This window comes from Eulemur rufifrons, chromosome 6 (genome assembly GCF_041146395.1).
Source record: "Eulemur rufifrons isolate Redbay chromosome 6, OSU_ERuf_1, whole genome shotgun sequence".
Classification (NCBI taxonomy): Eukaryota; Metazoa; Chordata; class Mammalia; order Primates; family Lemuridae; genus Eulemur; species Eulemur rufifrons.
The window spans coordinates 89,617,132-89,631,199 of NC_090988.1; the positions used below are offsets into that span (position 1 = coordinate 89,617,132).

Below are 14,068 nucleotides of genomic sequence, written 5' to 3' on the forward strand. Positions count from 1 at the left end.
TGCTGAAACTTATCATTATTATAACCACAAATGGGTTAATGCCCAAACAAAGCTATATTCTTGGGGCTAGTTCCCAGCTCCACCACACAGATCCCAGCACCAGCACCCTCCAAGTCCCAGGATAATGCTTCACAAATAAGGAGATGTCAAATGTTCAGTCTGGACTCAAAATTCTCTTCTTTTATCTGGGAGCTTCCAGTTGCTAGCAAGGAAAAGCAAAAGGAAAAATAAATAAATAAAAACCTAGCCAACAAACCCTAAAAAAAGAGGCTGTGTGGTTTAGTGGTCAGACCATTATCCTGGATGTTGGGATAGTTGAGATCCAGTTCCAGCTCTCCCACTGACAGGATGGATGATGCTAGACAAGTCACTTTTGTGACTCGTGCCTCAATTTCCCTAATTAGAAAAGGGAGACATGCCTTAGAAAGTTTTTATGAGGACAAATGAAATTATCTGCAAATAGTTTCAGGTTGCTTGGGAATAAGGTAAAATTATCATCCTTAATAATTACTATCCTATTACTCTATTAATAATATAGCAATAGGCTGGGCGCGGTGGCTCACGCCTGTAATCCTAGCACTCTGGGAGGCCGAGGTGGGCGGATCGTTTGAGCTCAGGAGTTCGAGACCAGCCTGAGCAAGAGCGAGACCCCACCTCTACTAAAAATAGAAAGAAATTATATGGACAGCTAAAAATATATATAGAAAAAATTAGCCGGGCATGGTGGCGCATGCCTGTAGTCCCAGCTACTCGGGAGGCTGAGACAGGAGGATCGCTTGAGCTCAGGAGTTTGAGGTTGCTGTGAGCTAGGCTGACGCCATGGCACTCACTCTAGCCTGGGCAACAGAGTGAGACTCTGTCTCAAAAAAAAAAAAAAAAAAAAATATAGCAATAGATCACAGGTATGAAACTACTATACCCTCAAGCTGCATGGGGGCAGCAGGAAACAAGGCAAATATTTTAAAATCAAATTTGCAGAACTTGACAGCAAATACCAAATTAGTAAATTCATTACCTCAACATACTAAACCCTGCTCCTACTTTGGCTCTGTCCCTTTATCCTTACCACATCCAAACTCAGAGTGACTCACAGGAGCCTAGAATTGAGACACATATACAATTTTAAGAGAAAGGGAGAATTAGGAGGTTTGAGGCTCCTTTCGGGAGGATGCTAAGAATAGGTCACTCAGAACACAAAGAGAAGAACCTCCTCTTTCCTTTTCCTCCTAGTGTAGGTGGTCTACTGGTTTCCCAGGCATTCCTTTGATAGCTTGATTTTTGTTTTCTTTTTCTTTTTCACGAAACCTCACCTTGTTGGAGGGGAAGGGCACTAACTAAAAACATGCAGAGTGGCTTTTTCTGCTAGGTTTGAACTGTGACAAGTGCCACAGACCTCTGACCTGTTGTTGGGAGTGGGAAAGGAGCAAAAGGAGAAAGATTTGGGAACTTGAAAACCAATGGATACTCTCTCCTCTTAGAGAAGAGAGCAACTGGGCATTGGGGGCGGGGGGCCGGGTCTAATAGGTGCCCAAGTTTCTGCTTCCCCTCAAGAAGTAAAGTGTCTTTGTAGGAAAAAGGAAAGACACTTGGGAAGAGTACTAAATAGTAAGGGATAGGAATAGAAATAAGAACTAAAGATAAAGAGGAATTTGACAGGAAATGGCAATTATCTCACAGAGGACTTAATAAGCACCTTTTGTGTGTCCAGTCCTGCCGTAGGCAGAAAAGACACGTCCCTGACCTCTAGAAGCAGCCAAGATATACGCATGTGAAAGCACTCTGTAGCAATTTAAGATAGTAAACATTAAAGAGATAAAAATAGGTAATGGGATACTAAGTATTATTGGAGGTTCATGGGCTATTGGGAGTTAGGATAACAGCTGTAGAAAGCAGGAATAGTTACGAAATTCAGAAATTGCGGATATGGACGGCTGAAAGTAATTCTTCGACACCGGGAAATATGACAGATTCAAAAGAATGCTCCACCTCAGATTCCTCTAAAACCAAGTCCTCAAGAATGGGAGTCCGAAGAAACCTCGACCACCGCGAAGCGACTGCTCCCGGAACTTGTGTGGCCAGCTCGGCTTTGCGATACGGAGACTGTTTGTGTGACACCCCCTCCGCCTCCTGCTTCCCCTCCCGCCGCGTGGTTGCCATGGCAACCAAGAGAGACGGCGACCTGGGTTCCGGAAGTCGAAGAAAGCCTTGAAGCTACCTGGGTCAAAGGATGCTGAGTCCCGAACGCCTAGCCCTGCCGGACTACGAGTATCTGGGTAGGAGCTTCCTTCAACTCTGGGGAAGGAAAGACGTGAAGACGAATTAGGCCATGGTCCGGGAGGAGGCGGGGGTGGGGGCGGGGTCTGAATGGGATCAGTCGGGGTGCAATGAGGAGGGGCGGAGAGGCGGGGGTTCCAGGGCCTGAGCCTGAAAGGCCGAGCAGGAAGGGAAAGACATCTGGGGAGTAAAGAATGGTCTGAAGTGTACAGACTGGAACTCAGGCAATGTGGATTGTGTTCAAAGTGTATCAGTTTGGACTTAAGGATTTGGGGCCCTGTTGGGGAATTATTTATATGCTGTTAGTAGAGTAAGTAGTCTTGGAACCTGAAGTGCTCCATGAATAATCATTTTACCGTTATAGCGGCAACTAACATCTTGAGCTTTTCTTTTTCATTAGCCACTGTGTGCTAAGCCTTTTATATGCACTATTCTTTATATGAACTTCTTAACAGCCCTAGGAGGAATCACCATGTTTTCTTCAATTTTTGCAGATGGAGAAACTGAGGCTGAAGAGGTAATTTGCATAAATAAGGCCACACAGCTAGAAAATGGTAGCGCTAGGATCGGAACCAGATTTGCCCATTCCAGAACTTAAGCTCTTAGTTCTTTTTTTTTTTTTTTTTTTAGACAGAATCTCACTCTGTTGCCCAGGCTAGAGTGCCGTGGTGTCAGCCTAGCTCACAGCAACCTCAAACTCCTGGGCTCAAGTGATCCTCCTGCCTCAGCCTCCCGAGTAGCTGGGACTACAGGCACGCGCCACCATGCCCGGCTAATTTTTTCTGTATATATTTTTAGTTGTCCGTATAATTTCTTTCTATTTTTAGTAGAGACAGGGTCTCGCTCTTGTTCAGGCTGGTCTCCAACTCCTGAGCTCAAATGATCCTCCCGCCTTGGCCTCCCAGAGTGCTCGGATTACAGGTGTGAGCCACCGAGCCCCACCTGACTTAGTTCTTTAGCTAAAACTGTATCTGTAGTATTTTATTGAGCACCGTCAGTATGTAACACATGTACTGGATGGAAAAAGGCACAGGCACATATATATGCACAGACATACACTTGTTCTTTTTTTTGAGACAGAGTCTTCTCCCTTTGTCGCTCTGGGTAGAGTGCAGTGACGTGATCATAGCTCACTGCAACCTCAAACTTCTGAACTCAAGGGGATCCTCCTGCTTTAGCCTTCGTAGTAGCTGGGACTACAGGCCTGTGGGCCACCATACCTGGCTAATGTTTCTGTTTTTGTAGAGACGGGGTCTCCCACTCTTGCTCAGGCTGGTCTCGAATTCCTGACCTCAAGTGATCCTCTTGCTTCCTTGCTTCAGCCTCCCAAAGTACCAGGATTACAGGCGTGAGCTACTGCGCCTGGCCAACATACACATTTTAAATGTCATAGACTTTATTTTTTAGAAGAGTTTTAAGTTTACAGAAAATTGAACAGATAGTACAGAGAGCTCTCTTCCCCACTCAGTGTCCCCTATTATTAACATCTTGCATTAGTTGGTACATTAGTTACAATTGATCAACCAATATGAATACATTATTAACTAAAGTCCATAGTTTACATTAGAGTTCATTCTTTGTGTTGTACAGTTGTATGGGTTTTGACAAATGCTTAATGTCATGTATTCACTATTACACTATCATACAGAATAGTTGCACTGCCCTAAAAATTCTCTATACTCCACCTATTCATCCTTCTCCCTCCCTAGAAACCCTTGGCAGCCTATGATGTTACTGTCTTTAAAGTTTTATCTTTTCCAGAATATCGTATAACTGGAGCCATACAGTGTGTTACCTTTTCAGATGGGCTTCTTTCACTTAGCAACAGGCATTTAAGTTCCCCCATGTTTTTGTATGGCTTTATAGCTTTTTTCTTTTTATTTTTGAGTAATATTCCATTGTATGGATATACCATACATGTTTTTAAATGAAAAACAATTCAGGTTTAAATTTTTGAATTGGTAATATGAAAACTTGATTAAAACAATTTTTAAAATATCCCATTCTAGCAGCTGTAGCTAAAAAGCTTTTTAAAAAATTTCAGATATAAAGAAGTTTATAATAAAAAGTCTCCTTCCACTCCTATCTCCCCATCTGTCCAGTTCCCATCCACCCTCAGCACCCCCACAAGTAACCACTATTCCTGGTTTCCTGTGTATCCTTCCAGAGTTTATTTTATTATGTACATAAGGGAACATACAGTGCACATTTTTTTCATTTAATATATCTCAAAGTAATTTCTGTATCAGTAGAGAGCTTCCTCATTCCCTTAAAAATTTATTCTTAGCTGTATTGTGTTTAAATAATTTATGTAACCAGGCCGGGCACGGTGGCTCACGCCTGTAATCCTAGCACTCTGGGAGGCCAAGGCAGGAGGATCGTTTGAGCTCAGGAGTTCGAGACCAGCCTGAGCAAGAGCGAGACCCCATCTCTACTAAAAATAGAAAGAAATTATATGGACAGCTAAAAATACATATAGAAAAAAAAAAAATTAGCCAGGCATGGTGGTGCATGCCTGTAGTCCCAGCTACTCGGGAGGCTGAGACAGGAGGATCGCTTGAGCTCAGGAGTTTGAGGTTGCTGTGAGCTAGGCTGATGCCACGGCACTCACTCTAGCCTGGGCAACACAGTGAGACTCTGTCTCAAAAAAAAAAAAAAAAATTTATGTAACCAATCCTGCATTGGTAGACAATTAGTTGTTAGCCTTTGGCTATTACTAAAAATGCTGCAATAAATAACCTTCAATTTTGTTCCTTTGTGAGTATATCTGCAAGGTTAAATCCTATAAAGTGGAATTGGTGGATCAGGGGCATATGCATTTCAAATATTGATAGATATTGCCAAACTGTCCTTAATAGGAGCTGTACCATTTTACACTGCCCCCAGCAATGTAAGAGAATGTCTGTCTCTCCAGAGTCTTGCCAACAAAATAGATCAAACTTTTGTATTTTGTCAATCTGTTAAGTGACAGATAGTCTCAGGGTAGATTTAATGTGCACTTCTTTTATGAAGTTGAATGTCTTTTCACCAAGTTTAAGGGCTGTTTGGTCTCTGAAAGGTATATATACCTACATATGTATATATGGAGAGAGTTTAAGACAGTGACCACATTCATTAATCAGCTAAAAGGGAATACTTATATCACAGATAATTTTATATCCATTGAATAACAATTATCAATGTCTAGCACTACCTATATTTTTGCTAAAGATTTTATGTATTTTATCTCATTTACCTAGTACTCAATGAATCTGTGAAATATTTGAAAAGCCTACTTTATTCAGTTCCTTGGGTGTTTGCTGTTTGAATTAGATGTCTCAAAGGCTTATCATATTCGGTGTACAGGTGCTTTGGTGAGTAGAAGTTGGTGGTCCCTCCATAAAGTAGCTTTCTCAGGAATACTAATTCAGTGGCAATGATGACAGTGAATCTACAAACAGAATCAAAGTCTCAGATTGGTTGAAAAAGCTTAATGTTCATAGAGTCCAACCACCCTTAATACTTGAATCATGGACAAATGCTCTTTCAGGCTCTGTTGCTTATTTGTCTTAATTCCCTGTCTTAAACACCGTCTGGAAATTCATACTGCCCTTAGCACAGTCATACTACTCACGGGCTTCCTCAGGGTTCATCAAACCATATAACTCTGCTGAAATGTATTTGTTTTTAGTTGAGAACCACCCCTGTCTATTATAGTTTGGTCTTTCTTAGAGGCATGCTGTTTTGAAGCGTTCACTCTCAATTTAAGGACCACTTAAAACCACTCCCTAGATATTAAATTGATAAAATATTTCCTGATTTAAATGTTTAAATACCTGTAGATTTTAAAATTTGTTTTTGTTTTGTTCTGTTTTTACAAATTATAATGTCACTTGCATGTGTACACCTAGAAAAGAAAATACATGTAGAGAAAAGAAAATTGCAGAGACTGGAAAGCCCTGGGCATTCAGTGAAACAGAAAAGCTAAAGCTAAATACCCCTTAGTAAGTGTATCTGGAGACCTCTTTTTAGGATTATGGTATGAATTACAGGGATACACATTCAATGAATATCTATAGATATACTTTTCTACCTGCTAGCCAGGGATTGTATTTGCCTTTTTGACTATTAGTGAAGAAAACAATCTTTCATCATGTTGGATAAACTAATCCTTTCCCCACTGACTTTGTGGATTAGGAACCTGTAATCATGGCCTGGCATGGCTTAAGAGCTTAAGATTGTCATTAAAGTATAGCTCAATGATGTTCATGTCTGCAGTCATCAGAATGTAGTGATAAAAATTGTTAATTCCCAGGCCTGAAGAGAGAGAGGAAGGTCTGGTAAGGAGGTGAAATAAATATAGAACTCTTTGTGTAAGACCGTGAAAGATTTCCAGCCTTATGAAATCTACTTATTGGAAGCTTCTGCCAGAGGCTGAGGTGTGTCTCTGTATGGCTGGGTGTGGAGAGCTCTCTAGAGCCAAAGGGTAGCCTCTTCTGGTCCCACGTTTGCCAAACACACCACCTACGTGCTGACCTGAGTATAAGCATGAGGGTGTGAGGTCTAGTTTTTACTCCACCTAATTTGGTGAGGTGCATGCTTTCACTCATGCTCCAGGTTGCCTCTTCTATTTCCATGGGACCTGCTTATTTTCACTAAGGTTGGTCAGTGATTCTCGCTTCACTGGCATAACAGGTGAAATCTAGGAAATCAGAGGTGGTTTTTCTCCTTTGAGGGCTATGCATTTTGAGGAATCACAATACATTGGATAGTTTTTTTTTTTAAGCTATAGTTTTTGAAGTCTTCCTATATGCCTGGCACTGTGCCTTATCTTATGTAATCTTCACAACTACCATATAAAGTAGATACTATTGTCAGTCCCATTTAGGAGTTACTAATATCTCATTTTACAAATAAGGAAAATGAGACTTAGGCTAATTGATTTGCACAAGATCACACAGGCAATGATGCATAGTAAAGCAGGGACTCAAACCTAGATTTTTGTCAGATTTCATAGCCTGTGTTTTTTCCTCTCCACTAAAAAGATAAAAACAAACATACCAAAATAACAATTGGCTGAAAGGGCAGTGATTCTCGCTTCCCTGTTAAGCATGGAGTTCTCTTAAACAGTTTGTTAGTTGCAAGCAAATTTCCTAGAAATGGGAATTATATTTTACTCATCATTGTGTACCCTCTTATACTTAATTCATACACATATGTTAAATGGAATATGGATAATATGACCATAGGGTACCCCAAATGTGAGTAGCTAATAAAAACTAAGACTTTTTAAGAACTTACTAAGTATTAATACTAGGTACCATTTTAAGTGCTTTACATATATTAATACATATGAAGATAATTTCAATTGTTATCTCCATTTCACAGATGAGGAAACTACACAGAAAAATACCAAATAACTAGTTAGTAAGTGCTGGAACCGGAATTCTAATCCAGCAGTCTGATTCAAGTCCACATGGTTTGAAACTCTATTCTATAAATACCTTGAACAGCTCCAAAAATGGGGCTCCAACTATTGCATAGACCTGTACGTGGATCCTGGAATAAGTTCAGGTGAATCCAAAGGCTTCATTTAACATTTCTACCATGAGGGGGCATCCTAGGAATCACGATGGATCAGGGAATGGTAAAATTCCAGTTTGCTCTTGCCACTGGCCTCATTTCTTAGAGGTAGGCAATGAGGAAGATAACTTCTAAACCATTCGGGAGAGTTTTATTGACAATAATTAATGTACTTTGTGTACCTGTGTGACCTTGAAGAAGTTACTTAATCTCTCTGTGCCTTAGTTTCCACATCTGTAAAATGTTGATAATAATAGTACTTACCTCATACATGTAAACATTTAGAGCAATGCTTGGCTACGACCTTGTGCCTACATTGTGAAAAGAGGGTATACAAAGAGATCATTTTTTTAGAGCACCTGTATAGGTGTACAATAAATATTAGCTATTATTATTACTATACTTTTATAAAATTTGTAATGCACCTTTGGCAACCATGAAAGCATACCTCTCAGATCTCCTACTGTTGGGAGGGCAGGGTAATTGATTTCTTACTTCAGCTCTGAATCCAACACATTGTTCACACTGACATCACACTTCCCATGGGTTGCTCCTAGTCAATGACTAGGCAGTACAGACCCACTTCTATGAGATGTGTGACTCCTCCGGTGAGCAACTTTGGCTTGAAGACTCCTACTACACTGCTGTTAAGTCCTTTCCTCCCCTTTTTCTCCTTTGCTAGGGTCAAACCTGCATTATGGTCTCTCAGCTGTCTCAGACTCCTCTGGTTCCCTTCCCATTTTCTGTCATGGGCGTTTCACTCAATAAATACGTCTCTTGCATGTCTGATCCTGTTTTGGTACCTGTTTCTCACAGTACCTGGGCTGAGACACCATCCAGCAGTCACTGATATAGTCCCTTCCAGCCATGAGGTTAATACAATTTCTTTAAGCCTTGGCAAAGGTTCTGACATAGGATTCTTTCTATGTGGAAGACTCTTAAGCATTGTTAATCTTACTTTTTGTATTTGCTGATACTATAGTGCATGATAGCTACTTGTCTGACAGCCAGGCACATTTTTTTTTTCTTTTGGCTGAATCCTGATATGCAAACTTATCTTTGTTTGAATATAACTAGTGCACCACCCAATCCTATACCAGGAAACAATGCTGTTTACAATAAATTAGCAGAAATCTTCTTAGGACCTTAAGTGGGTTGTTGCAGAAAGGAAATGAAATAAAATAAAACATAGATGTTATACTGACTTCCTAAATCTTTGGAAACTAGGTTTATAATATATAAATCTGGTCACTTTAAAATAGTTATGAACATGGTCACAAAATCACCTCTTTCTTTTCTTCTTCCCCCCCCTTCATTTCCTTCCTTCCTTCCTTCCTGAATACCTTCTCTATATAAAGCAAGGCATGATTATAAAGTGTCCTTCACCATAAATGGGAGATGGGACATAGTCATAAATTACTATAACACAAAGTGACAGTGTAAAAAGTGCCATTATAGAATGTGTGAACTCTGTGGTTCTAGAGCCAACAGCTATTTTTGGCCCTTTCCCAATTTGGTTGTGAGCTTCTCTGTTATGGCAGGGGCAGCAGTTCCCTTGGTGGCCTAGTTTTGGAATGTGCCTTTTGGGAGTTGTTCCTGGAAGTTCAGCCTAGACTCTGTTTCTTCCACTTTGCCAAGGATTCTGTAAGCTATTTAATAAATGTAATAAATATCTTTCTGTTGCGAAAAAAAAAAAAAAAGAGCAAGTGAATTCTAAGGCTTGTGGTTCCCAGTCCTTGTGTACCCCCATTTCTCCAAAGTAAATTGAGGGTGATTTCAGTGTTTTTCTAGGGTTTTAAAATAGCGCTTTAAATTTTTGACCTTGCTTAATGTTTATACATTCAAATAATCATAAAGTCCTCCAAATGCTATCCGAAAGTTGGGGGTCACTTTTATTTGCACAAATACAATATTTGCTAAATCAGTAATTCTAGGAGGCTAAGTGGATAATTGAAGTTTTAAAAAGTAAAATAGTGAATCAGAAGAGACATGATCCATTAGCCTATCTTATTCATTATCCTTTTTATATCCTTCACAGAACTTATCACAGTTATCTTGTTTATCTACTTGTATACTTAGTTATTGTCTGTTTCTTATTAGAATGTAAACCATGGGGCAGGCTTTTTTCTGTCAGTATCTCTCAAGTCTAGCACAATGCTTGGCCCAAGTGAAGTGCTCAATTCTTGAATGAATGGTCTGCTTTAAGTAGCAGAATAAATTTTAAAATAAATGGGAGAAAGGAATTCAGTTCAATAAATAGTTATTGAATTCCTACCATGTGAGAGAAGAAACTATGTTTTTTTTCCCCTTCCATGAATGAAAAAAAAGCATGACTGATTAAAATCTGCCCTGGATCCTTTTGGATTTAAACTCTGATTATATCTAAGGTTAATTTTCTTGGTTAACACCATAGTTTCTATGTTTTGGTTATACAACACTAAGATTTAATCCATTTTTTAAACTGGTATTTTAAAAAGGAAGGATTTTTATACAATTTTGGATAATTTGGGGGTATCTCCAAACGATCCTTTCCTTTCATTGGGCAGAGTGATATGCTTTGATTAAAATTGGAATTACCCTTGTAAACTAATCCCTGGGTCCTTTTTCTGTGTTGGGATCACCCTTGCACTACTTCCCTAGGGGCCTTAGGAAATAGCTCATTCTATGATTGGAATTTCAAGTCAAAACACATTTATCTGAGCAGAATTTTAATGATTTATCAAAGAGAGGAGGGATTTTCCCAAACACATCTGAACTTACCAAATTACTGATCCCATTAGCTATGTTTTTTCTTAAGCACCTTTCTTTAAACAAAGCAATTACTGCTGAAATCATCAAATGTATTTTTCATAAAAGCTTTTGACTAAGTTTTGTTTGATTAGCAGGAACCTAGTAAAAGTAAATATTGTTTGAGAAGGCACTTTCAGAGCCCTTTCTTTTTCTTCATTGAATTAGCTTTTTAAAAGCACTATTCTTTGGAGAGAGTAAAAGCCTTTTTTCCAGCTGTCCTATTGTGTAGCTCAAGGTCTCCTTAATACTATTATCTGGCCCTGAGATTACAGGTAATTGTGATAAAACATAAGCTTCAGTTTCTGTAATCTCAGACAGAAATCTGCTTGTGCCCCAGGACTTCATATCAGGTGTTTGTTAAATTCAGACCTCTCTCACCTGGAATAGCCCCACTGGCCCCCAGCAAACAGAGGCATCTGGTAGGGATAGGGCTGCATTAGGACTAGTTGCTTTTTCTTTTTTTTGTAATTCTTCTGGCAGAACTCCTCCTGTGGCCAACTTACATACAACGTGCTCTAAATGGGAAAATTATATATTTTAAAATAGGCATGTTTGAAACAATAACACTTTTGAATGTAAAATGTACCAAAGGCCACATGTCTTTGGCTTTACTTGTCAAATGGAGAGGCTGCCAGAACCACTCGGCTCCCTGGTTCTCATGCCCCAAAGTCCTGCAAATTGACACGTAAGTAGGCAACACACAAAGAAGTTCAGCCCATGAGAAAGTGAGTTTGGGCGCTTGGGCTGGCCTCCTTTCTCTGTATGGAGTTCTTTCCAGCTTTGCTTCTTCTGTCCCATCTTAGTTTTTCAGAAAGGAGAGATTAAATGTGTCTGGTATTTCAGCATGTTAACTGCATGGGCAACATGAGGCTAGCACTCAGGCCACTGTTCAGCCTGTCATATGGAAGGAATTGCCTTTCAGAGGAGATTATAATTGTGTATGTAGCCACACAAATGCACATTCTGCCTGGAGGAAAATGCACAGAAGAGGACGCCTTATGCTGCCACTCAGATCTCTTTGTGGGAGGCTGCATAAGAAGCCCTTACATGGCATAGTCACCTCTTTTGGGCTTAATGAGTCATCTTTTTGTGTGGTGGCTACTTAAAAAAAAAAAGAGAGAAGAAGAATTGCACTCTTCCCCAAGTGAGTTGCTTTTATTGGCCCTGCAGCTTTGTCTAAGAGTTTAGTACATTACTGATGACATCATTTACAATGCTAGTGCACAGACAGCAAACAAAAAATAATGTAGCTTTTGGGCACCTAGACAAAACCTAACTAGTCCAATTTAGAGAAATGATAACAATAAGCTTTATAAACATTGAATATGTGAGCTTAAACAACAAGCATGATTCCAGTCTTTTTGGAATGTGATGTGTTGAAAGATGGCCATAGAGAAAACTAGAAACTCAACACTCTTGAATTATATGCAGTTCAGACTTGAGTCCATGGTCTAGTATTAATCCCAAGAAGTATCTTCTTGGCCGGGCGCGGTGGCTCATACCTGTAATCCTAGCACTCTGGGAGGCCGAGGCGGGTGGATCGCTCGAGGTGAGGAGTTCGAGACCAGCCTGAGCAAGAGTAAGACCCCGTCTCTACTAAAAATAGAAAGAAATTATATGGACAACTAAAATATATATATACAAAAAATTAGCCGGGCATGGTGGTCCATGCCTGTAGTCCCAGCTACTTGGGAGGCTGAGGCAAGTAGGATCGCTTAAGCCCAGGAGTTTGAGGTTGCTGTGAGCTAGACTGACGCCACGGCACTCACTCTAGCCCAGGCAACAGAGTGAGACTCTGTCTCAAAAAAAAAAAAAAAAAAGTATCTTCTTGTTAGTAGATAAAAGTAAGGCCACCATGTAAGTCATTAAGCTCCTTGAACCATTGCATTTTACCTATAAAAATGGAAAAGGTAATATTGCCACCTACCCCACAGGAATGTTAGAAGATTGAGAAGATAAACGTGGAGTTCTTCGTAGGGTAGGTGTTTTGTAAACAGAAAATACTATTCTCCTTGATCAAATTTCCCCAACAAATGGAGTTGATAAAAGCTACCTCACAGAGGGTTGAGAGGATGAATTAATTAATATATGATGACTATCTTCAAAGTAAACTATTTAATGAGACTTAAAATTGATTGTCTTTCTTGATAGCCTATAAACCGCTGAACCTGCTGTTTAGACACATGGTTACCTTCCGAAGTCTCACATATGCAATCTTTTGCTTTATCTTCAAGGGTAAAGAATAGTGAACGTATAGGAAAAAGAAAATAGATTAGGCCAGATGCAGTGGCTCACATTTGTAATCCCAGCACTTTGGGAGGCTGAGGCAGGAGGATTGCTTGAGGCCAGGAGTTCAAGACCAGTCTGGAAACATAAATAAGACTTTGTCTCTACAAAAATAAAATTTCAAAAAATTAGCTGGGCATGGTAGCATGTGTCTGTAGTCCTAGCTACTCAGGAGGCTGAGGTGGGAGGATCACTGGAGCTCAGGAGTTGGAGGTTGCAGTAAGCTACAATCATGCCACAGTACTCTAGCTTGGGCGACAGAGCAAGACTCTGTCTCAAAAAAAAAGGGGGGAGGACAAAAAAAGAACAACCCTGCCTTTTGTTCTCTTCAAGGTTATATTTATAAATAGCCTTTGGAGTCTTGCTAATCTTTGTTGTCATGCCTGGACATAGGGACTGTTTTGACCTTTGCTCTTCTAGCAAATATTTATTTTTGATCTCATATTTCTAAAGGAGAAACCAACTTACAAGGAAAAGAAATGGTTGTTGATTTGTCTCACATTGTGAACTCTTTCTTATCTTTCCTAGGATGGTAAGAGAAAATATAGTAACTATTGTTGAAGGACTTGACATTGGGCTCCCCAGTTGGAAAGTTCTCAAACTCAGCCAAGTAATAAAAACACCTTTGGTGGTTATCTTTAGGGAAGAAGGGACACCAGAAAACAGTTTATATTTTTAAATGATAAAAGTATTGCTGACATAAAAGTATCTTCTTCCATTTTTGTTAGTAGTTTTATAAGATTTTTAGGCAGCAAAACCTGAGAAGATCCCTCAGGTAATTGTACAAGTTCAGAATTTCATCTTTTGTTTCCAATTATAGTTAGTAGTATTTGGATAACTTTATTTCCCAGATTTCATGTGCTATTAGGTGACACAAAAAGGGAAAAGGCTATTTTATTTAAATTCTAAACCCTTAGGCAGGGTTCATGTCTCTTACCTTTTTTTTTTAAATACAGAGATAATATTTCAACTTTTAAGTAGTACAACTGCCTTAGTACTTTCTTAAGTGAAAAATATGTTCACATAGGTGTTCTAAGTATGCCATCTAGAATCATTTTCATTTCCAGAAGGACTGGAGGTAGCCAGCAATCTCATTTAGTCCTCACAATAGAATAGGTAGGCACCAGGCTGATCCCACTTTTCCTTGAGGAAACTG

General features: G+C 39.6%; 1 protein-coding gene across 2 annotated transcripts in view; it reads left to right on the forward strand.

Annotated features, from left to right (window-relative positions):
• Window positions 1–2,186: 2,186 nt before the first annotated feature.
• Window positions 2,187–14,068, forward strand: part of CSTPP1 (centriolar satellite-associated tubulin polyglutamylase complex regulator 1) — a 170,646-nt gene continuing 158,764 nt past the window's right edge. For both annotated transcript variants that reach the window (XM_069471309.1, XM_069471308.1), the window contains exon 1: window positions 2,187–2,273. In XM_069471309.1, coding sequence (XP_069327410.1) covers window positions 2,228–2,273 — 46 coding nt within the window. In that variant the 5' untranslated portion in view covers window positions 2,187–2,227. The remainder of the gene's footprint in view (window positions 2,274–14,068) is intronic.